Source organism: Tachysurus vachellii, chromosome 22 (assembly GCF_030014155.1).
Source record: "Tachysurus vachellii isolate PV-2020 chromosome 22, HZAU_Pvac_v1, whole genome shotgun sequence".
Classification (NCBI taxonomy): Eukaryota; Metazoa; Chordata; class Actinopteri; order Siluriformes; family Bagridae; genus Tachysurus; species Tachysurus vachellii.
In genome coordinates, this window is record NC_083481.1 from 3,124,680 (window position 1) to 3,149,753 (window position 25,074).

At 39.4% G+C, this 25,074-nt stretch overlaps 1 protein-coding gene across 1 annotated transcript; it reads left to right on the forward strand.

The window, feature by feature from the left end:
- Positions 1 to 2,263: 2,263 nt before the first annotated feature.
- On the forward strand, positions 2,264 to 17,489 carry klhdc8a (kelch domain containing 8A). Its single transcript, XM_060858368.1, has 6 exons — positions 2,264 to 2,339; positions 12,459 to 12,862; positions 13,098 to 13,262; positions 13,523 to 13,741; positions 16,766 to 16,867; positions 16,961 to 17,489. Exons 2-6 carry the CDS (start codon positions 12,487 to 12,489, stop codon positions 17,161 to 17,163), a joined length of 1,065 nt encoding a protein of 354 aa, XP_060714351.1. The 5' UTR covers positions 2,264 to 2,339; positions 12,459 to 12,486; the 3' UTR covers positions 17,164 to 17,489.
- Positions 17,490 to 25,074: the final 7,585 nt, after the last annotated feature.

Genomic DNA, 25,074 nt, shown 5'->3' on the forward strand with positions numbered 1-25,074 from the left:
ATTAAGCTAATAAAAAAATCAGCTATTTGCGATAGCATTAGATGATTGCAGAAACCTCAGCTTATTGCAGTAAGTTGTTAGGTGTTCGAAATAACTCCAGGTATTCAAAGTAATATTTAGCTGAACGTGGCAACATTATATGACCACGGTAATGTTAGGCGATCGTAATCGCATTAATGTTACGTATTTAGCTTATGAGTAATGTTAACCAATTTAAATATTAGGTGGTCGCAATAATGTTAGTCATAATAACGCTATCTTGTTTCAGTGACTTTAGCTAATCACAGTAAATTTAGGCGGTTACAGTAACATTAGGTGTTCACAGTCACATAGCTTATTGCCTTAATGCTAGCCGATCATATTAATGTTAAGTGTTCACAGTAAACTCAGACAAGAATGAGATTGTAGAAACATTAGGTGATTTTTGTAACGTTAGCTTACATCGCAATTACATTCGTTTATCATTGCGATGTTAGCTGTTTGTTGTAGCGTTAGCTGATCCCGATAGGCCATGTTAGCCGATCGTTATAACATTAGTTACTTGCAGCGATATTATCTGATCACGGAATCGTTATCTGATCGTAGCAGCATCAGATGATCGAAGTTATCCGATGTCTGTGGCATTTATTAATATTTGACGAGAGGGAAAAAAAGATGAAAATACAAAAACAAAAAGAGAAATCACTGTAAACAAAAAAAAATTTACGCAACATGGAGTTTGAAGAGTTTCTGAAAGAATAGAAGTACAACATAAAATTAAAAAAAAAACAGAAATGAGCATTTGTTGTGTATTATATATGAATTGGGTCACATTTCTAGAAGATTTTGATCCCTTGATTCTACATAGTCAGTAATCCTACTACATACTAGCCTACTAACAAGAGTAGCATATAACACACTGTGTATATAACCCACTGTATACAGTATAACCCACTGTATATAATCCACTGTATATAATACACTGTATATAATCCACTGTATACAGTATAACACACTGTATATAACCCACTGTATACAGTATAACCCACTGTATATAACCCACTGTGTATATAACCCGCTGTGTATATAACCCACTGTATATAACCCACTGTATACAGTATAACCCACTGTATATAACCCACTGTGTATATAACCCGCTGTGTATATAACCCACTGTATATAACCCACTGTACTGTATATAACCCACTGTATATAACCCACTGTATACAGTATAACCCACTGTATATAACCCACTGTACTGTATATAACCCACTGTATATAACCCACTGTATACAGTATAACCCACTGTATATAACCCACTGTATATAATCCACTGTATATAATCCACTGTATACAGTATAACACACTGTATATAACCCACTGTATATAATCCACTGTATATAATCCACTGTATACAGTATAACACACTGTATATAACCCACTGTATACAGTATAACCCACTGTATATAATCCACTGTATATAACCCACTGTGTATAACCCACTGTACTGTATATAACCCACTGTATATAACCCACTGTGTATAACCCACTGTACTGTATATAACCCACTGTATATAACCCACTGTATATAGCCCACTGTATGCAGTATAACCCACTGTATATAGCCCACTGTATGCAGTATAACCCACTGTATATAACCCACTGTATATAACCCACTGTATATAACCCACTGTGTATATAACATACTGTGTATATAACCCACTGTGTATAACCCACTGTACTGTATATAACCCACTGTATATAACCCACTGTATATAGCCCACTGTATGCAGTATAACCCACTGTATATAACCCACTGTATATAACCCACTGTGTATATAACATACTGTGTATATAACCCACTGTGTATAACCCACTGTACTGTATATAACCCACTGTATATAACCCACTGTATATAGCCCACTGTATGCAGTATAACCCACTGTATATAACCCACTGTATATAACCCACTGTGTATATAACATACTGTGTATATAACCCACTGTGTATAACCCACTGTACTGTATATAACCCACTGTATATAACCCACTGTGTATATAACATACTGTGTATATAACCCACTGTGCACGAGCACTAAGATCTGTGCTCTACACTGCGTACCGCACTACTATAATAGCAGGCAAATGCGTACTGTTTTGACACGAGTGCTGCAGTATGCACTAATGCTGTTGAAGCCAGGAAAGAAGCAAAGGAGCTCTGGGTGGGAAAAAAAAAAAAAAAAGAAGAAGAGGGCGCGTGCGCCTCACGCGCGCATTTCCAGTCGCGCGCGTGCATTAAGGAGAAGCAGAGGAACCGTTACCGTTAAAAAAAAATAAAAAAAATAAAAAAAATAAAGAAAAGTAAGTGATAACAATTATTATATAAAATACGATTTTTTTTGTATTACCGTGCTGGACTATCCGGTGACGTTTATGACAGTCCTTTGAACACGTAAGGTGCTGAGTTTATTTTTGTAAAACAGTCGTTTTATTGCGCTAACCAACGGTTTCTGTTATGCTAGCTACAATGCTAACAAAAAAAAAATAACGTATACGTTTTTCTGAGGTAAAAGTGCGCTCGGATATCTTTGTTTAGTAAAAGTAAACGAATAGAAACTGTGTGTTTATTTGGTACTGTAGCTGTAAGCGGGTTATTGTCTGACAGGCTGCATATAAAAATATAAAAAGTTCAGAATTCACTGACAGCTTCGTTGTGTCAAAACTTTCAGTCATGATGCCTTTGGATCACATTATTCCAGCTGAAAGGTCATTGCCTCTTTATACTGCCAATCACCACCTGCCTTGCTCATTGAAATACGGCTGCTAAATGGCTGTTAAAGGTTACCCTACTTTGCAAGCAGACTGATTTATCCTCTCTGAGAATTTTCCAGAAACAAGAACCATCCTTTTCCATCTCAGTCCTTCTATATAGGATTTGGATTTAGATGGAAATTGAGTTCTTGATATCAAAGTCATGGATATGTGAATAATGACAAGACATACGTAACAATACCTATTTATTCCCTAAGTAGCACTCAAATAGCTGCAGTTAAAGTGATGAGTATTATGTCACGGTCGTTGAAACGATATCACGCCTTCTGACAAAGATTTATATTATTATTATATTATATATTATTAAGGAATATTTTATATTTACACCCTGCATGAGATCCCTGTCTATTCTACAGACGTGGACACGCATTTACACACGTTTACAACAGAGCGACGTACAAAAGTGCTACGGAGTCGTTATCGGTGAATACGTTAACACCGGTTTACCAGGTTACAGACTTATGACACCTTCATAAGCCTGACAAACCGGGGAAACAGTGCTAGTTTAAGTGTTTCAGCAAGATGTAGGTCTTCACCCGTCTTTTGAAGATAACTCAGCTGTTCAGACATCTAGGGGTAATTTAACATAGACCAATAGACCTTCTGTCACCATCTTGGTCATTGAAATGATATCTAAATGCCTTGTGATATGTTAATGACTTCTGAATTTTAACTATAACGTTAAGATTAGCGTATAGCTTTTATTTTTCTTCTTTTTTCATCCTTTCCAAATGAAAAGGTACATATATTTTTTAAAAATATGTATACTGTCAACTTTTGAAAAATAGATATCAGTCCTTTCTTCTGGAAAGCCGTGAATCATTCTGCTAGTGATAAAACTGAGGATCTTTTTTATAGAACTAACAAGATATTTAAGTTTTACTACTGAATGAATATCTTCAGTCACTTCAGAATATCTTCAGAGAATCACTTCAGATAATGATATGTAAGGAATAACTAACGACAGAATGTCTTGTTTCACTTGTATTAAAGCGATTTGGCGACAATTACAATGTACAATTCAATAATAATCGGCACATTCTACGTTTTAAGGGTAAAGTTAGATTTAATGCTGTGGAACAGTAATTTTAGCAAGAAATCAAACAGTATATTAGAAAGCATTGACACCAAAGACCAAATGTTAAATAAATGTCTCCTAATAAAAAAGCGTCTATGATAGTCATAGTTTGCTGCAAATTTCTCTGTGCATGAGCTGTTCCTAAAGAAAAAATATCATATTAGAATGAGTTCATTAATATTACTATTTAAATTTACACGTAACATGTTACAGCCATGCAGCATGACCTACAACGGATTCTTTTCCGATTGTAAATTGTATTTTCCGTCTACTGTGTGACTAGCAAACATACAACATGTGATGTTAAAAAAGTCAACTACAGTACAAAAACAAAATGGTTTACTGAACAAGTTACTGTGCATGTTATGTGTAGTCTCTGCTTTAAAATAACTTGTCTCGTTCGTCATAGGCTGAATCACAGCACCAAATTATTAGGTAGAATGGTGTTTGCGGCGGTCTAAGGCTTGTCTATTAGGGCTTTTTTAAACCTGGTCACTTCATGTGTTGTCTCTGATCCGATAGCTATCTGGTTTGTTAAAACTGTTCGATTTACATTAGGCCACGTACTCTAAATGCGTCTCGGCGAATCGGATATCGATCCGATCTTTCTACTCCCGCCCAAAATGCAAATTGCAAAAAAAATTTGACCTCATTTCCGGGGTAATTGAAATGGAACACGCTTTGGTGTATGCGGTTGTCAGAATGCGATCAAAAAGAAGACGAAAAAACTGGTTACGACGGTTATGCTACAAAAAACAGCATTTACTGTTTGCTGTATTTTCGCTGGCGGCAGCAGTGCATTTTAAGACCCAACGAGACACCTGGGTGAAAGATCACCTGCGAGTGACGTACTTCCGTTTGGGAGGAGTATAGCGCTGACGTATGTGGCTTGAACAACCACATTCATTTACACCTGTCCAGTTTCATCTGAAATGCGTCCCAGACCACCTCCTGAAGTGGTTTGAGCGATCGGATTTATATCCGTCTCCAAAACGTTTCAGAGGGCATTTAGACCTGGTGTTTTTACAATCGGATAGCTATCTGATCACAGAAAACGCATGAAGTGACCAGGTGTAAAAAGCCCCTTAGAGTGATTTATTAATAATCAAGATAGTATTTGAAATTCTGTAAGTAGTAATAAATAAATAATAAACCCTGAGCTCAGCTGTGCCTACATTCACATAAACCCAACATCCTACAGAAGCCATTAACCTGATAGTAATCTTTTTTTTTTTTTGGAAGCTTTCTGGACTAAATTTGATGCACAACATATGTCCACAGTCTCAAAACGTTCAGTCTCTGGCTCAGGAACATCACCGTCTGCCAAGTTTCAGAAGTTGAGCTCCACTACACTGGTCTCAATAATAATCGCAGTACTGAGGATGTGTGGGACTCATCCTGTCTTACAGAGGCATTTTCATTGCAATTAGTATTAAGGCCTTTTGGGCTTGCACTTTAAAAAGACTTATCCCTGGCTCCCAGCTGTAATCTTCCTGAACGTTCTCTCCGTCTTCTTACTTTTCTTCTCATTATTTTTTGGCATTTCTCTTATAATAGCATCTTAAAACCTCGATAATTGAAATGAGCTGTCTCTGATAAAGAGGAGCATTTTGTTTGATATGTATTAGTAATCAAAGAGAAGGTCCTTCTATAATTAAGTAGCGCCGCAGTTAGTCACGGTGTATGATTGGACAGTTACCTCACAGATGACACTTTTAAAATAAAATTGAAACGATATGATTATTATATTGTTATTATTATGTCGTTCTTGTCCTCATAAGCTTGTGCAGTACTGATTTTTGTGCTTGGACAATTCAAAATCGTACAGAGAATTCCAGATTCATACGTGGCGCATTTCTCATTTTATTGGGGAAGAATAGAGTGCCTTTTTGTCATTTTTTTTTGAGTGATAACTCATCAGACTCATCCTAAATCACATTATAGAACCCTTCATTTCCCAGTACAGGGGACAAGACTGCACTAAAACTCCTTTCGCTGTATAAGCTTTCTATGGAAAAATCATTTGACAGAATTTACATACTATTGCATAGAATATCTTTGTATTCTGTAGCATTGCAATTTCTCTTCACTGGAACTAAGAGGCCAAAACATTAGCTTGTTCCAGCATGAAAATGACCCTAATAGCAAAGCAACCTCTATGAAGACACGGTGTGTTAAGGTTCGGATTGAAACAAATCGAGTGACCCTCACAGAGCCTCGACTCTGACTCAACCCTTGCTGAACACCTTCATGATGAACTGCACGCCAAACCTCCTCACCTATCATCAGTGGCAGATCTCACTAATGCTCCTGGGGCTGAACGCACACAAATCACCACAGCCACGCTCTAATATCTAGTGGAAAGCTTTCCCAGAACAGAAGAGTGGAGCTTATTATAACAACACAGGGGAAGTAAATCTGGAAGGGGATATTCTGTAAACACGTGAGTCTAATTTTTCGGCGTCTACAGACTTTTGGTCATGTAGTGTGTCATGAAGTTGTGATATTTTTAGCCTTGTTTATCAGACTGTCAATATTCCAGACCCTAATTGGCATAAAAATATCTGATATATTAGCAGTAATGAGACTTTGTTTAGTACTTGTCCAGATGTTGTTTGCATGTTTAATCAAACCATTGAAGTCCCCAAATTAAATTCCAGAAATTACAGGCTTACTTCCTGCAAAACATCCGATTAGCCTGAAATATTGAGCTCATGCATACTAATTCATCCTGCTTAGAGGGGATTGTGTTTATATTAAACCTTTGCAGGCGCTTTTTTTTTTCTTTTTTTTTTGTAGTGAGAAGTGCTAGTCGGCTAATTGTCTCCAGCATTCAGCAAGCTGCGTTTGTTTTGGTAACAGACGGCCCGAGGTCTCGCCTACGCACCACGGTTTTCCTAGTGATCTTGTGAATATTTAATATCATACTCATGCAGTCCTTGCAAAATTGAAAAGTAGTCGAGCACAAAGAACGGCTCGCTGCACCTACACTTCAAAAGAAAAACGAAGAAGAACAACAGTAATGAAATTTTGAAACAGCACACAGGCTCATCTGTATGTGCACCCGTGAGCTGAATTCAGGGTTGCTATGGAAATGATAGTCTCTACTACAACCGTCGCCAACCCCGTACTAGTGGAAGCGTCCACAGAAAGATCCTTTTGCTCTGCGATATCAAAGTGCTCCAGTCTGCAGAAAAGGGAGGAGGTGCAGACTTGAGACAGCGTTTTGAGTGTAATTGGGTCATGACACAATTTCGGCATGTGGAGATCCAATTTGATCATCACTGCGCTGATACTGAGGTGAGATTTGTAGGTCTCACAGTTCACATGCTTTGCTGAATGTTCATTTATCCGTCTGCAATAAAAAGAATCACATTTCAGTATGGTACAAATAATCTGTCATGTTAGCAGGTGTTGCAGGAAGAAAATCAATATGTCAAGCCCAGTGTGAATATGTGCTTCTCATATTCAAGTCATTGCTTCCTTTGGAGAATGAAACAAAGAACTCATCAACTCTGACAGAGCACTCTGAACACTCACTGTTATGTCGGTGAATATGTGCATTGTCCTTCTTGAACAGGCCACTTAAATAAAAATTGCCAGTAGCAGCACACTTGAATTATAGACCTACCGACTTTCACACGTTTATAAATAGGTGATATACTCTTGCACTAGTCTGAGTATAATTGTTTGTTGTTGTTTTTTGTAAATCAGATATTAGGGCTGGGCGATATGGCTGAAAACTGTATCACGATATCAGAGTTTCATATCGCTCGATATCGATAATTATTGATGTTTTTATGACCCATTTAAAATAAGGACCAGTAGAAAAATACATTACATTTAAACATCTTTATTTTAAACTTAACCTTCCTCTGATCATAATTTCCTCAGTTATTAAGACAGAAATGTCAACAACCAGGAAAACTCAAATAATTAAAATGTAAACATAAGTCTAAAGTCACAATGAACACTTAACAATTATCTCTTAACATTTAAGGTGCAAAATGAAAGAAAATGTAAGAAATGCTTAATAAAGTGTAATAAAATAGTGCAAAGTGTTAAATATAAACAAAAAACATAAACATATAAACACGGAAGTTTAGTGCTAGGAAGTTCACTAGCTGTTCACCTTCTGGTGAATAAGGAGTTTTAAAATATGTGCAGTGTTTTGTAAACATAAATAACATTGTTCCTCGCTCGCTGCGGCGCTCAATTTCTTCTTATCAGTCGCTGGTTACTGAAGAGGAATCCAGCAGACCAGCACGAGACAACGATATGGTGCAAACAAACATGATACTGTTACATGATTGGCTGTTAGCGTGTCACTCCCTACATTGCTAGGTTACCAGGGAGTGAGTGTCTATGTTAATTCAACCAAACTTGCTTCGCAATCTCTGTTTTCTTCCGACGAAGAATAAAAAATATCGAACGTTTTATCGTACATATTTTTTTATTGATATCGATCACGTGTCTATCGCGATACATATCGTTACCGTTTTATCGCCCAGCCCTTTCAGAGATAAGTGTTTTTTTTTCCTACAATAAATCTGAAAAATGAGCAGGTGCTAATTAGCCTCTGCCTGTAAGTCCCGCCCCTTTTCCAATATCTCACATTAGTAATACTTTGGCCAGTGCCCTTGCTTTCTGTCGAGGTAAATAGATAATATTTTGAGGTCATTCTTGTGAAATAAAATCTAGCCGAGTGAGCTAACATTAGACATTTTTATACAGAATCACATCCTTAAGTATTAGAATGGCAAAAAAAAATCCAGCATCAGTTGATGACAGACACGCTGAGAGAAGTGCGTAGAAAACAAAAAGCAGCCGTCAATGACAACATCAACACCCTCCATTGCGCAGAGGTGAATGTCTCACAATCCATCGTTGGAAGAAGATTTTGAGAACAGAAATACAGAGGCTTTACCACAGGAGGCAACCCACTTACCAGCAGTAAGAGTCAGAAGGTCAGATTGGAATTCACAAAGAAGTACAGAGATGAGCAAAAAAAAAGTTCTGGAAACAAGATTAATCTTTACCAAAGTGAAGCAAAGGACAGAGTGTGGAGAAAGAAAGGATCCAAAACATACAAGCTCATCATTCAAGCACAGTGGAGCTAGTGTCATGGCTTGGGTTTGCATGGCTGCTTCTGGAGCAGATTCTCTAATCATTATTGATGATGTAACTCATGATGGGAGCAGGAGAATGAATTCAGGATTCTACAGAAACATTCTGTCTGACAATTTACAGCGAAATGCATCCAAACTAATTGGAAGGAATTTCATCATTCAGCAAGACAATAACCCAAAACACACTGCCAACACAACAAAGGACTTCATCAGGGGGGGAAGCGGAAGGTTTTAGATTGGCCAAGTCAATCAACAGACCTCAACCCAAATAAACAACATTTCACCTCCTGAAGACGGGTCTGATAGGAAAACCTCCACAAAACAAACAACAAATGAAAAAAAGCTGCAATAAAAGCAGCACAAAGGAATAATGAAACCGGTCGGTGATTGGTCCGTGTATCGCCGGCTCGATGCAAGCAAGGGATGCACAGCCATATATAAAGAGTTGTTTGCTTTCATTTTCACTTTAAGTTTAAATGAATTGATTATTCTACTGTCCTTAAATACTGCTCTAATTTCTTAATATGTAAAAATATCTCAGGAAAACAAAGTCGAGATTCTGTTCTCTTGTTTCCTATTCATCATTTAATCTCAAGTCCAGATGTCTTCAGTGGACAGTGTACTAAAAATTGAAGAATTAGCCTCGGGGGTAGTTAACTATTTTTATTAGGGATTATGTAAAGAATTTTTAGAGAATTTTTAAATAAATTTAGACCAAAAATAAATAGGAGTACTATGAACATTTGTTCTTAATGGTGGCTTAGAGATAATTAATGATTAAAAAATCAATCCATGTGAAACCATTTCACAGTTTCTCCAAAATACTGTATATTATACAAGCAATTTGCGAAACAAAAGATTTCAATTTTTATTGTTTACTGCTGTGTTTTACCTACATGACTGGCAGATCTGGATTTAATATAAAACTGTACAAAAAAAAAAACAGTGCCTCAAGTTCTCCACTGATGCAACAACCAGCACTATAATAAGGGACGTCAGGCTGGAGCAGATTTACAGGAGACATTTAGGACACAGAAAGTGGAAGAAATATGGAAGATACTGCAAAAACCATCAGGCAAAAAAAGGGACTCCCCCAGAACCACATAAATGCCACAGATAAAAACCACTGCAGAGCTGATTGAAAAAGAAGTGCACACGTGCGATTTTGAGCGTTAGCAGCATCTGAAAGCCGGGATGCTAATTAAACGGAAGTCAATAAAACAGATACCCGCTGTGCCGCCGTGGGCCTGGAGGAAAGGACGACAAAAGCAGCATTCAACTAAAACCCACTGGATCATACCAGGCTAATAGCTCAACTAAAGGATGAAATTAGTCCCAAAGTTAGTTCTAAGTTAAAGAGAAAAGAGAGAAAGGCTAACTAATTGAAAGTTTGAAAGCGGAGTATGCGGATTGTAAATGACGGCCGTGGGCGCTTATAGGCCTACAGTTGATCTCAAGCTGTTCAAGCAGTTAATTAAAAAAAGACAGGGAGAGAAGTAGCGAAGCAAATCAGTTACAGATTGGAGAATTAATGTGCTTTGCAAGGCATGCCAGAAGAAAGCCACTTGCTTCGTTAACTAGAAAACGCCCGCCTAAGGTTAAAGGGGAAAAATGAACAAAATAAGCTGTCTTTATTTGTTTGTTAAACTATTATTAAAAGTAAACAATCCATACCTTCTATTTTTAAGGAACAATGGGTAAACAATGAGACCTGTGCTTCTTCTATTGTTTCTATGGCAACACACCTCTGCATCATTCAGGGGAAGGCGAGAAAAGGCGTCTGGAGAAATGTCTCTTTCCTTGAGCTTTCTTTTATGTTTCTGTCTCCTGGCGGATGGAACGTGACAGCTTGCCTTTAAACGATCAGGGAGATAGTAAAAGCCCAGAGTGGATGGCTGGGACTTCAACGCGAAGGCCTTGGGGAGCGAGCAATGCCTCAGAATCCCCTTGCAAGAAGTATTCTTCCCTGTTCACATTTTATTCTTCATTGATATGCCGTCCTGTGACGGGTTTCAGAACGATCGTCTTGACTTTCACGGTTAATTGGAAAAGAGTCCACGGTTTAAAATGACTTTCCTTTAAATCCATATTAAAAGCTTTGGATCCTGTCTTCTGTTGGACCTCCATGGGGTGACATTACAGAATGAACATAGCAAGTCTTGCTGTGATAGAGAGAACCTACCTCATTTACAGCATGATTGAGCTTGATTAAATGCTCAGCACTTTCAGGAGTCTGTGCATACTTAACACTCCATCACCAGAGACCCAGAGCACTCCACCAGTAATACGCCAGTCAAATTATTATTACAGTACAATTAGACGGCTTATGATGCAAAGACGCCTGCCAAAAAACAGTTTTGTTAATCAAGTTTTTCAGCAACTCATCCGGTCAGGGAGCCAGCCACCATCTGCCTAAAAGAAGAAGAATGACGCAGGACTTTTTGTTTTAGGGGATTATAAAATGGTGGCTTGTCTCCTGTGTTAGCACGTACCCAAGCTCTTTGAAGCTGTTTTGGTGCCACAGTAGGGTTTGAAGCTTAACACAGCATCCAATATTAATTAGGTTTGACTTTGATGAGTGCCAAACCCAGTGCCGCGTCATGCTAACCGAGTGCAGGTCTCTGGTGAAATGAAGTGTCGGTGTAATGAGAAATCCATGATTCTGTACAACGCTGCATCAACGAATGCCTCGGCGGAATCGGTGTATTCCTTTGATGACTTTCCTTGTAGGTGTCCTTGTAAGTGGGGGGAAAAACAAGGGAGTTGTTGCTTGGTGTAAGATAGGGGAGGAAGCAGATGGGGGAAGTGAGAAAGGTGGTTGCTTGGATACTGATGGGATGCTAAGCTGTGCTACAACAACCCACTTCAAGCTAATTGTATACACAGCCGAGGAGAGCCGCAGCAGAACCGTGGTGCAAAAATCGATTGTATCAACAGCGATGCTGTTCTAAATGGAGCCCTCTACCTCTCGATCTGTTTCTCTCGCTCTCTCTCTTCCTCTGTCTACTCAGATAAAAATAGGAGTAAAAAATACTCCTGCGTGAACATCATTTGAAGAGGGTCAGAGTGGGCTGAGTAGTGAAATGATTCAGTCATGAAGTGAATGAGTAGTAGCACGCCGTTATGTCATAGATTTTTCAGCACAGCTTAAAACAACGGCTGGGATGTTTAGAAATAAATGGGAACAAATCTTAAATAAAATGTAATAAAATGAGTTCTTGTCTACTTTTCCATAGGATAGAGATGATTGACAAGTTCTTATCATTCTATTTTGCATTCAGTCTTCAGCTATTATTGGTTGGATGCCATTTAAATAAAGTCACGTATGTATACAGGGGAATTGGTGATTTGTCCCCGGAGTTTATAGTGGAGGTCAGCACATCAACAGGTTTGTAAAAAAGCACACACTACAAATTAATCAGTACGTTTTCAATCCTTTAGAACTCCAAGGAAGCGGTCAGTCGGGGCAATGGCGGTGCCCGCGGCTCACGAGTTCCACTGGCAGAACCTGGCACGGCTGTCAAGTGGCCGCGTGTATCACTCTCTAGCCGAAGTCGGAGGTCAGCTATACATGCTGGGGGGTTGTGACGCCACTGGACGAGCCACCAACTGCATGGAGCTCTATTGCCCAGAGGTGGACCAGTGGGTGACCCTGCCCCCGATGCCCACGGCCAGAGCAGGCGCCGCCATAGCAGTGTTAGGCAAGCAGCTTCTTGTGGTCGGAGGCGTAGGCAAAGAGCAGCACCCTCTCAAAGCTGTGGAGGTTTACAACACAGAGGAGGGCAAGTGGAGGAAGAGGAGTTCGCTGAGGGAGGAGTTGATGGGGCTCGCTATTACCGTTAAAGGTTTTTTTTTTTATTGTTTCATTTTCTATTGTAACCATTTCACAATTTAAATGTTTTAATTCAAATTGTATCCTCAACATACCACGTTTTTATTTTAAATTAGATAACAGAAAAATACCTGATTAAGTGTACAAAACAAATTCCATTCACTCAAACCACAGTTTAGGCAAACGAGTTTGATATTTTAGACACATGCAGGAAGGTGAAACGTTTCTCTGTTCTTGTGTTCAATCAGATGGCAGAGCTTTCGCTGTTGGCGGAATGGGATCAGACCTGCTGCCCAGAAGCGTTCTCCAGCAGTACGACCTTCGCAAGGACGTCTGGGCCCTTCTGCCGCCCATGCCCACCCCTCGCTACGATGCTAGCATCTGCCTTCAGGGATCCAAGATATATGTAGCAGGTTGTCTGTGTGTGTGTGTGTGTGTGTGAGGGAGAGAAAGACACTTTATAACTGTCAGACCATTTCAGAGACTTTTTGTTGTGTGTGTGTGCGTGCATTTGTACGCCTCTCTCCATCTGTCAGAACATTTCAAGGCTGTTTGTGAGTGTGTGTGTGTGTGTGTGTGAGAGAGAGAGAGAGAGTGAGTGAGTGAGTGAGTGAGTGAATCCCCTTCTGCCTGTCAGCCTATTTTACTGAAACCCCCCTCCCCCTTCCCCAAGGTGGGCGTCAATGTAAGCGGTTGGTAAAAGCATTTGAAGTTTTTGACATGGACAGCCGCACCTGGTCTTCGTTACCCAGCATGCCTTGTAAGAGATCCTATTCTGGTGTGCTGTGGGACAACACAGGGCGCCTCTGCTGGCTGGGAGGTCTTCGACAAGGAGGCATCCATCAAAGCTCCAAGTTCACCAAGAATGTCAGTATCTTTGACACCAGCCAGGGTACGATATCATAACTATTCTTTTTTCTATATTGTGTAGTGTTACAAGCAGGAACTGAAACAGACCTAATTGGAATTCAATACACAAATAATTATTAGGATTTGACAAATGATGTAGATGTCCTCTCCCAGTTAATGTGACACCTCAAAGCTATATAACTACTTGAATGTTGTCCAGAATTGAAGTCTGCCAAGAGGAGGCAGTCAACTGAAAGTCTGTGACTGGGTGTAGAAGGATTATTTAGTGAAGTAGCCACACTTTAGGTGTAATTAAGCTGAAATTAAAGGAAAATCCAACAAAACGTTTATCATGAGGTTAGGCCACAATGACCACTTTAATGTAGCTCGGCGGGTCTGTGGAGACGTACCTCTGTCGGTGTACAAACAGAAATATGGGGAATGATGACATCATTGACCTTTTGACTTCTTTTCTCTGTAATCTAGTGCCTCGTAATGATTAGTTCACTCTCATTCATTCATTCATCATCTACCGCTTATCCGAACTACCTCGGGTCACGGGGAGCCTGTGCCTATCTCAGGCGTCATCGGGGCATCAAGGCAGGATACACCCTGGACGGAGTGCCAACCCATCGCAGGGCACACACACTCTCATTCACTCACACAATCACACACTACGGACAATTTTTCCAGAGATGCCAATCAACCTACCATGCATGTCTTTGGACCGGGGGAGGAAACCGGAGTACCCGGAGGAAACCCCCGAGGCACGGGGAGAATATGCAAACTCCACACACACAAGGCGGAGGCGGGAATCGAACCCCCAACCCTGGAGGTGTGAGGCGAACGTGATAACCACTAAGCCACCGTGACCCCATGATTAGTTCATGTACTACAAAAAATAACTGCAAATTATTCCAAAGTCCTGAACCTATAATCAAACATTTCTATCCTGATGGGTGTGGTCTCTTTTAGGACGACATACAGGGCATAAGGGCTGACTGAATGGTTTAATAATGAGGATTTTCGGATATTAGACAGAACTCTTTATCATCAAAATTCCAATATGTTCCATAGAATTGCCCTAATCACCTTACTAACAAACTATATACCACATATACAGTGCTACTTAGATCATAGAGAAATAATGTATAATGCATTTAAAATGCACTGTAGGTAAGAGCAATGACAAAAAAAAACATTTAGTATACGATAAGTACGTATTTACCGAAGTAAATAATTCTTTCTTTGGCAGAACTCATTTTCCAAGCAGAAGAAGGTCATTTTTCAAAATCAAACAGCACGCAGACCTGAAGGATCATTATATTGCACAACTTTATTCGCATTCAGAGATAACTGCCATTTTCTGTTCGATTTTGATTCACATTAGCTCCAGGGAAAAAAGCTTAAAAAAAAAAAAAGATGATGGGAAGAAACAAGGTGTGACAAAATGTAAGGCTAGCTGAAATGAGTTATTGATTTCTCTGCAGGTTTTCGCTGCTTGCTTTTGCCCTCTACTGTTTCCGTTCAAATGTGATCATTCCTAATCAGGCTCACCAAGCAGAAAAATCGCATAATACTCGCATTCGCAGCCCCGAAGGTGTCTAGTATCTTGGGTAGGCGAAGGCAGCGGGTCATAGTTAAACCTTCTGCTCACTGCACACGCTGAAGTAATAAATCATTTATCTTTTTTTAATTATTCCATTACTGCAGCATGTGTCACTCAACAGGTGTTAGAGGCGTGCTCAGAGGGAATCTGGAAGATTACGCCTTGATATCTAATTTCCCTCAGCCGGGAACTAAAAGAGGCAATAGAATAATAAATATCGCAATCTAATATAACTCGCCTATAAGATCGATAAGATCTGGGTGCGCATTGCAGGAGGGTGATTCAACAATGTTATTCCGAACCAGATGGCAATTCCTTATTTACAGAGCTGTTGCTCTTTTTACTTCATCCTCATCGATTCCATCTGTTCCAACTGTCTTCGTGCAGCCTGGCATGGAGATTTCAGGAAAATGACACTTGATAAGCAAGATAAGCGTGTTTATTCTTTTAATTGTTTATTTATCGAACGAAAGATTTCTTACAAAGCCATTTTAATCGTATATAGATGATAGCTGCGTATTAAAAAACGTATCGTCCAACTGTGTTTACAGTTCTTGGAATTGATTCGAGAGACTTTAAGTGAGATTACCACCTCATACCAAATAAATAAATAAATAAATCTTGCGGTTTTGGATAGCCACAGAGTAAAATCCAGCCTGCCAAGAATCAATCAATACATAGTGCAAAGTTGCTAAACTCTCCATTTTTCAGTCGAGGCAGGTAGCCGAGGCAAAAATCAACCACCAAGGCCATGCTGATTAATTTACTCAAAAAGCAAATAGGGACTATTGGCTGCGAGAACCATCCTAAAGAGCAAAGCTCGGCTTTCTCTCACTTCAGATTAATAACTGATTTGGGAAAGTCATTAGGCCTGGGATTGCTTTATTGCAGCTACAAATGCAAGCCAATATGAAAAAGAAAGTTGTTGCAGCAATAAAGATAAAGAAAAAAAAAAAAGGCTTTAGGCTCTGGAATCTATCCACCAATCTTCTTCTCTACGGCAGCATTGCTTTTTTTTGGCAGCCAGATAAGTAATGTGGAGTGTAAATAATACGCCAAAGTAATGTTTTATGTTTGACATGCGAAAAACTGAGAATCTCTGTTCTGCCTCCTCAAAGTGTTCTGGCTCAGTGCTTTATTAGAAACGTGTCTTTTCAACGACTATTACAGCAAATGAAATCCATCCTGTCAGATCTAATCACAGACAACTTCTACTAGTCTAGTCTAGTGAGCTGCTTCAGGAGTTTGCAGACAACTTGCCATTTTTCGACATTTACACATTCAGAGACGCCGTACAGTATGAGACGAAGAGCACGAAGTCTTTGACAACATTCTCTTTAGGTAGAGACGAATCAGAGGCTTAGGTTTGTTTTGTATATTAATATGTTTTGTTAATTATCCATTGTGGTGCCCTTTTATACTCTTGGGAGTAAACGGATGTGTAAATATTTGCTACAGGATCTTGGTTGAAGTCTGAAGAAACCGTTTCCATGAAGACAAAACGCGCAGACTTTGTAGCAGCCATTATACGAGGAAGAATGGTCGTTGCCGGGGGACTGGGTATGTTTTTTAAGCGATAAAAAAAACACTACCTTTGTTGACTTGATATTCATCAAGAGCTGTAAGTTTCTATACCTGTTTTCTTACCTGTAGGTCATCAGCCCTCAATGCTGGACACCGTCGAGGCTTTCCATCCTGAAAAAAGAAAATGGGAGACTCTGGCTCCCATGGCATCTCCACGTTGCTCCACATCCAGCATCGTTATCCGCGATCGCCTGTTGGTGGTGGGGGGTGTCAATCAAATCCCAAGCTCCGCCCATGAGATTCTTTACGTGAAGGAGGAAGAGGTCGTTTAGCCGCTCTGTAGCCTGTGGAAACTTTGCCTTCATCATGACAGTAGACTGCTAAACACGCTTGTCTGTTGTAGAGTCTTTAATAGGAAAAATATATCAAATCAAATTATATAAAATCCAAAGCACAAATTTTCCAGCTGTAGCTTTCATTGTTCTGTTCTACAGCACACACACACACACACACAAACACATACACACACACAAACACACAAACACACATACAAACACATACACACACACACAAACACACATACACACACAAACACACATACAAACACATACACACACACAAACACACATACAAACACACATACTCACACACACACACACATACACACACAAACACATACACACACACACACAAACACACACAAACACACATACTCACACACACACACACATACACACACAAACACATACACACACACACACAAACACACACAAACACACATACACACACAAACACACACATACACACATATAAACACATACACACACACAAACACATACACACACACAAACACATACACACACACACAAACACACACAAACACACATACACACATATAAACACATACACACACACAAACACATACACACACACATACACACATAAACACATACACAAACACATACACACACACACAAACACACACACAAACACACATACACACACACACAAACACACACATACACACACAAACACATACACACACAAACACATACACACACATTACACACACACACAAACACACATACAAACACATACACACACACAAACACACACACAAACACATACACACACAAACACACATACACACACAAACACACATACAAACACATACACATACACACACACAAACACATACACACACAAACACACACACAAACACACACACACAAACACACACAAACACACACACAACCACACACAAACACACACAAACACACATACACACACACATACACACACAAACACATACACACACATTACACACATACACACACACAAAAACATACAAACACACATACATAAACACATACACACACACAAACACACACACAAACACACATACACACACACAAACACACATACACACACACAAACACATACACACACACACAAACACACACACACAAACACATACACACACACACACAAACACACATACACACACACAAACACACATACACACACGCACACACACACGCACACATACACACACACATACACAAACATACACACATACACACACAAACACACATACTGTACACACACACAAAAACACATATACACACACACACACAGGACAAAAGACAATCCACTTGTCAATCTGAATACTGTAGACAAGCATGTGAGCGTGTAGTTTATATTATCTACGTCATGTATTTTAAACTATTGGATTCTGTGTTATTCGAACGAAATGGTCTTCTGAGATATTTGCAGGTATTTTTGTAGCTTTACTTAAAACTGTCAGGTTGCTATCACGGTAGATTTGTACTCCTCACTATGGCCTTGAGAATTCTTTCTGTCTCTCTCTCTCACAAAGTGAAGTTTCTAGCTGAAACAGCTGCATGGTCGGGGTAGCCTACACAAATTACTCTTTCTGTCAGCTGTTTTCGTGCCTGCACTTTGAGAATTGTGATGTATTGTAATGAGCTCCTTAGGATATGAATATCTGACTATTTCTTTGAAATTTTCTCTTTTAGAATAGCTTGTTGGATATTTATCTCACAGTATGATCCATAGTGTAGCTCTGGGGGACATGCCAGATAATTTATAATAATAGATTGTATAATAATGGGCCTCATTTATCAGGTGTTTAGTAAAGTTGTGTGTAAATGCTTCCTTGGCCAGACTGAACTGAAAATTCTCAAACTAAAAAGTTTTGAATATGAAAATCACTATAGTGTAAATCGTATAGCTTCGCTTAGGACGCCTTTAGATACACAATGACGTCCTGTTATGTGTTTCATTTCTTCTTTCTTTCAAGTTAATATGAAAGGACTGAATTAAATCTGATTAATAAATTTGTTTGGAAACTAAGTAAGTGATTTAAACGTGACATAATCTGTTATCCCTATATAAAATAAAACCGGGTCCATTACAAATTATACGTTTCGAGCCGATCGAGCCGAGCTTTCATAGGATACAACCTTTTTTCCTGCTAACTGGATTTTTTTTATTCAGTCTCTTGTGTAAAAGCTCCTGTAAAGGATTAATGAATATGTTCATTCATATACAGTTTGACAAATGAGGCCCAGTTTGTTTATTATTCCAAATTTTGGACATACATGATGCTATTTCAGTGTATTATGGGAGACAGGATCATGATTATGCATCGCTAAGAGTCAGATGAAAAACTGAATTTTCTTGTCAGTATTTGTTTAACAGCCACAGCAATAAACGTCCAGCACAATGTAACAAAACAGATTTTGTAGAAAGGACTGCACCATTGCATTACAGCCATTAAACAAGCTACCTTGCTCATTCCAGTCTTCGAATCTTGCTTGATTATTTTTTTCCCAGCATATTCACCTGGGTGGGGGGCACCAGGCTTAGTGGTTAGCACGTTCGCCTCACACCTCCAGGGTTGGGGGTTTGATTCCCGCCTCCACCTTGTGTGTGTGGAGTTTGCATGTTCTCCCCGTGCCTCGGGGGTTTTCTCTGGGTACTCCGGTTTCCTCCCCCGGTCCAAAGACATGCATGGTACTGTAGGTTGATTGGCATCTTTGGAAAATTGTCCATAGTGTGTGATTGCGTGAGTGAATGAGAGTGTGTGTGTGTGCCCTGCGATGGGTTGGCACTCCGTCCAGGGTGTATCCTGCCTTGATGCCCGATGACGCCTGAGATAGGCACAGGCTCCCCGTGACCCGAGGTAGTTCGGATAAGCGGTAGAAAATGAGTGAGAGTGAGTGAGATATTCACCTGGGTCTCGAAACCTGTGCCGTATAAAGGCATCAATTGACCTCCACTGCCCTCACTTTTGTCTCCTTTCATTTAATCATGTCAGGTACATGGCACTCTCTGCCTAATCTTGCCAGGGAAAGTACTTTACTGTGAGTGAGAGGAGACTTCAGTGTCCTAGCCGCAGGGTTTATTTGTCTTTATCGATTTTCTTTCTGTCTCGTACATTACAGCAGAGGCAAATGTCTCGTAGTTACAGTGTCCCTCCTGCTCAGCCTTACATTACAGAAGCTCAGCTAAAAAACACTACTGCGCACACTTATAAGGCTGTTCATCAGCTAAATGAGCTTCAGGATGATGTATGAGCCAGTTTAGCTCTAATTAGGCAGTGCCACCGAAGCCAGATTTTAATGAAGTCAGAGTTCCACTTGCCGCAAGCTGAGCAGCTGGTTGAAATAAGGATCATCTTGCCTAATGTTTTTCGGATTGAGTCGTCAGGGCTTCCAGACAGTGTATTTAACTCTGTGTATATGATGATGGCCAACACAAAAGCGCAACTTTACAGAAGGCCGTCCTTTGTCGCAAGGCTTCAAGCTGTGAGAGTGTGCCTGAGTCTCTCGAGAGCTTTATGATGAATTAAATTATGTCAAGATTATAAAGGAGTGATTTATTATAGCCATGAATGTGTAGTTACTGCCTGTACCGCATGGTGGCACTGTTATACAGTAAATGTGCTGCAATTATACAGTATGGACCAAACAACACATTTATCCTTTGTGTATAAAAAATGAAATGCTAATAGCAGATGGAAAACTTTTAGAAACATGTGGAAGACATATAAAAGTGGAGGTCCGAAGATATCTACTGAAAAATATACTGTACATTTATCAAAAGAGTGACTTACATAATCATTTTTATTACACCTGAGCAATCAAGGGTTAAGGTCCTTGCTCAGGGGCACAGCAGTGGCAACTTGGTGGGCCTGGGATTCGAACCAGTGACCTTCCGATCAATATTAGAACATAACCGCTGCGTTACACATCCCCATATTAACCTCCAGGCTTCCTGAAAGGATCGCGGCTGTGAGGATTTGTGTTCATTCAGCTAGAAGATCATTATACGTATCAGTCGAGGAGGTCTGGGGTGCAGTCAGTGTTTCAGTTTAACCCAAAGGTGCTCTGCAGGGGTTGTATCAGAGTCAGGGCTCTGTGTAGGACTGTCAGGACTCAGCCCGGACTTTTTGGCCATGTGCATTTGTTGTCGTTCCTCGTCACGTGTCTGCCTCACCTTCGTCTGCTCCTCCCTGTCACCACACCTGCTTCTCATTGTGTCATTATTGTCCTTTGTATAAACGTTCATTAGATTCATTAGTTACGTTTACCCCTTTGTCATGTCCAGTCAATGTCAAGTGTCGTCATTTGTATTGTTTTAGTTCTCGTCCTTTTTACTGTCTTTGTCCTCTTTATTTATTAAACCCCTTTCATTTGAAGCTATCCTGCGTACGGGTCCTGTGTCTCCGTCCTCTCTGGTTGTGACAAGGACACTCTGAGTAGGACACTTTGTGCTCAGGGGCATTGTCATGCTGCAACAGCTTTAAGCCTCTTAGTTCCAGTGAAAGGAAATTATAGGAAAATCCTACAGCATACATTTTAGATGTGAATGAGAATCAGATGTCCATACGCTTTTTTATATTGTGTATAAACATTTCTAAGTTTTGTCAAGTTTTAAAACAAAGACGTAACTTTATATTGCCAATGAATCTACTACAGTGGCTTTCGCATTCTTTTCAGTAGAGAGAATAAGATTGGACCAAACTGTTTAATTAAATCTTCTTGTACTCAAATATGTTCTCAAATTTAATAGCATTTTTTTTTTTCTTTTACTTTTCACTAATAGTTGTCACTAATAGAATTATAGAATTAAAAAGGGAGTCATTAACGGTGCAAATCACAACTTTAGAGAGCAAATATATCAGAATTTAGTGCAGAGGTGTCAGACTCCAGCGTCTCATTTAATTCAATACCATCTGCATTAAACATAAAGCCCAAAAAGTTAATTCTTTGTGATCCTGTTAGCACTACACTGAATAGCACTATTTATTTATTTACCAGTGGTTATTACGTGTGTTGGAGGCTTAAGCAGAATTATGTCATCCATTGCCCCAATTAGTGTGATTCCATTAGAATAAAGCAAAAAGTAGAGGAACACAGTATGATTATAATGTACACAGTATTTCAAACGGATTTAAACAGAACGGATTTTAGATAAATAAATAAATTTTACTGGCCTTTGTTCATGAGGACAAGTCATTTAGAGCTTCGTCGTAAATCATTCAGTTTATCTCGGCATAGACAGAAGCTCACCAGCAAAAAGTTGTTCGCTGTAAGAGATGATTATTTTCCAATTACAGACCTCCGCAAGGGTTTTATTAATCTTGGCTTAGTGGTTAAAGTGTTGGTCTGATTCTGCCTGTGCTTCAGTGGTTTCCTCCAAGTTCTCTGGTTTCCTCCTCAAGTCCAAAGACATGAGTTGTAGACTAAAATTGTCTGTTGTGTGTGAATGGGTGTGTGATTGTGCCCTTAGATGGGTTGGCACTCCATCCATGGTGTCCTCCACCTTGTGCCCTGAGTCCCCTGGGAAAAAACTCCAGGTTCATAGAGACCCTGTTTAGGATAAGTGTAGGGATGTGGTAGCTCAGTGGTTAAGGTGTTGATCGGAAGGTCATGAGTTCGAATACCAGGTCCACTGCTGGGCCCCTGAGCAAGGCCCTTAACCCTCAGTTGCTCAGATGTATGAATTGAAATAAAATGTAAGTCACTCTGGATAAGGGAGTCTGCTAAAAAAGACAGAAATGTAAACAGGAGCTACGGATGGATGGATGGATGGATGGATAGATGTATGGATGAATGTTGTATATGTTCAACATTTATACTTACATTTTAATGTTGTTCTGGTTATCATGCTATAATGTGTTATACAGCAACTCTTTTAAAAAAAATGCAGATTTTCTTGTTATCCAGAAGCAAAGTTCTGTCCTGAAGACTTTCCTCCAAAGCACAAAACTTACTGACCTTTCCAAAATGCTGCCACTGAAAACATCCCATAAATGTGAAATAAACACAAGAAAAACTGCCTGAGCTTTCAATTCAAGGGTCCAACGTTTGCCTTCAAAACAAGTAAAACGATTTAATATTATGGTTTAACGTGTTTTTCTGTTCCTGTTCATGTATCGTATTAAACATGGATGAAGTGTGAATTATATTTATTTTGTGAATCTGTTGCTTTTTGCACCAGGCACAGAAAGCTAAAATTCTTGGGGGCATTCAAGGCGACACTCTGTGGGGTTGAAGTACCTTTTTAAAGACACGGTTAATGCTAGCCATCGTGTAGTCAAGCTATTCTATAACCAGGCCTTCCTGTGCATGGTGCCTCCTGGCTCCTTCCACTCGGGCACTTAACCGGTCATGTGACGTCCCTAATCCCTGGATGTCCATTGACCTCCTATGCAAAGTGGGTCATTTCCCTCTGGTAGTCTGCCATTGGGGATGGCGCCCGTACTGTATGCCGAGCCTCGCTGGAGATTTTTCCACATTAAGCAGGCTAAGTAGTGCACAGTGCTGCTCGGAATGTAATCTCGAATGGCTTTGGACACAGGGTATGGCCGCTTAACAATGATGAGGGGGCAGCGGGGTAATGGGAGCTCAGCACACCAAAATAGCAGACTTGAAAAAGAAAAAAAAAAGAAGAAGAAAAAGTTTTTGTTTCTGACTTTGTTATACAAAGAAACAAGTAAACTGGGAATCTCCAAAGATATTTATCAGCATTTGGACTGTGATTTTAGTAATTCACGTACAAATTATATCCAGAATTGAGCAGATATCATGTATTAAATATATACTAAATATTTTTTTGTTAAGAACATTCCTATTTTAAGTAGGAAATAAAACACGACAAACTCGTGTGCTGTTTAGGAAAACAATCGGTGAAGCGGATTATTTTCCCATAACAACACATTCGTAGTGTTTTTATTTACATTCGACATTGACTGTCAGTGAAAGTTTTTTTTATTATTCATTTTTATTTTTATATTCCTGCAAGTCATTTCACCAACCTCCAAGTATGTTCTGCTGCAACAGCTGTATAAACACACGTGGTGATTTAACGTATAATAGAGAACTAGCTAGTGGGTGCGAACTGCGATACATGGATACAATGGAAATAATCACAACCAATCAGAAAGCTTTGTGTACACGATCATCAACAGACTGGAAACAGGTTTACAACAACATCATTTAAAAAGAATGTTCCTTTTGTCATGTCAGTTTAAGCAGAAATGCAACACAAACATTTTAAATACGCTGCTGCGGTGCGTCTGTGTCCGAGAGACTAAACCGTATGTTTAACTCCAGGTTAAAGAATGAACAGACCTACTGTTTAGAAAGGCATAGATAGATAGATAGATAGATAGATAGATAGATAGATAGATAGATAGATAGATAGATAGATAGATAGCACCACTCCACAGTGGTGCTATCTATATACATAGATAGATAGATAGATAGATAGATAGATAGATAGATAGATAGATAGATAGATAGATAGATAGATAGCACCACTCCACAGTGGTGCTATCTATATAGATAGATAGATAGATAGATAGATAGATAGATAGATAGATAGATAGATAGATAGATAGATAGATAGATAGATAGATAGCACCACTCCACAGTGGTGTTAATATGAAGCTCATATGAATGTAGACACTCAGGACTTTAATAATGTGTAGAGTTTCATCACTATTTCTGTTTTTCTCTACAATACTAGAGGTGATATATACATAGGAAAGTTCCAGGTTTATTTTCTCCACACAGATGTTTGTATCTTCAGAGTAAATGTTGATATCAAACCCGTTAAAGCTCTCTGAGATGATCTGAGTGTTTCTTCATCTAAAAATCAGCTCAGATTTCTCTTCAGCACTAAAATTCAGTGTAAGATTATCAACAGAG

Bases quoted from the DNA above. Each gene is read 5' to 3' on its own strand.
- klhdc8a (XM_060858368.1), top strand. From the start codon at position 12,487: ATGGCGGTGCCCGCGGCTCACGAGTTCCACTGGCAGAACCTGGCACGG. The intron at 13,742-16,765 runs GTACGATATCAT...TATTTGCTACAG, and splicing joins TATCTTTGACACCAGCCAGG to GATCTTGGTTGAAGTCTGAA. The intron at 16,868-16,960 runs GTATGTTTTTTA...TCTTACCTGTAG, and splicing joins GGTCGTTGCCGGGGGACTGG to GTCATCAGCCCTCAATGCTG.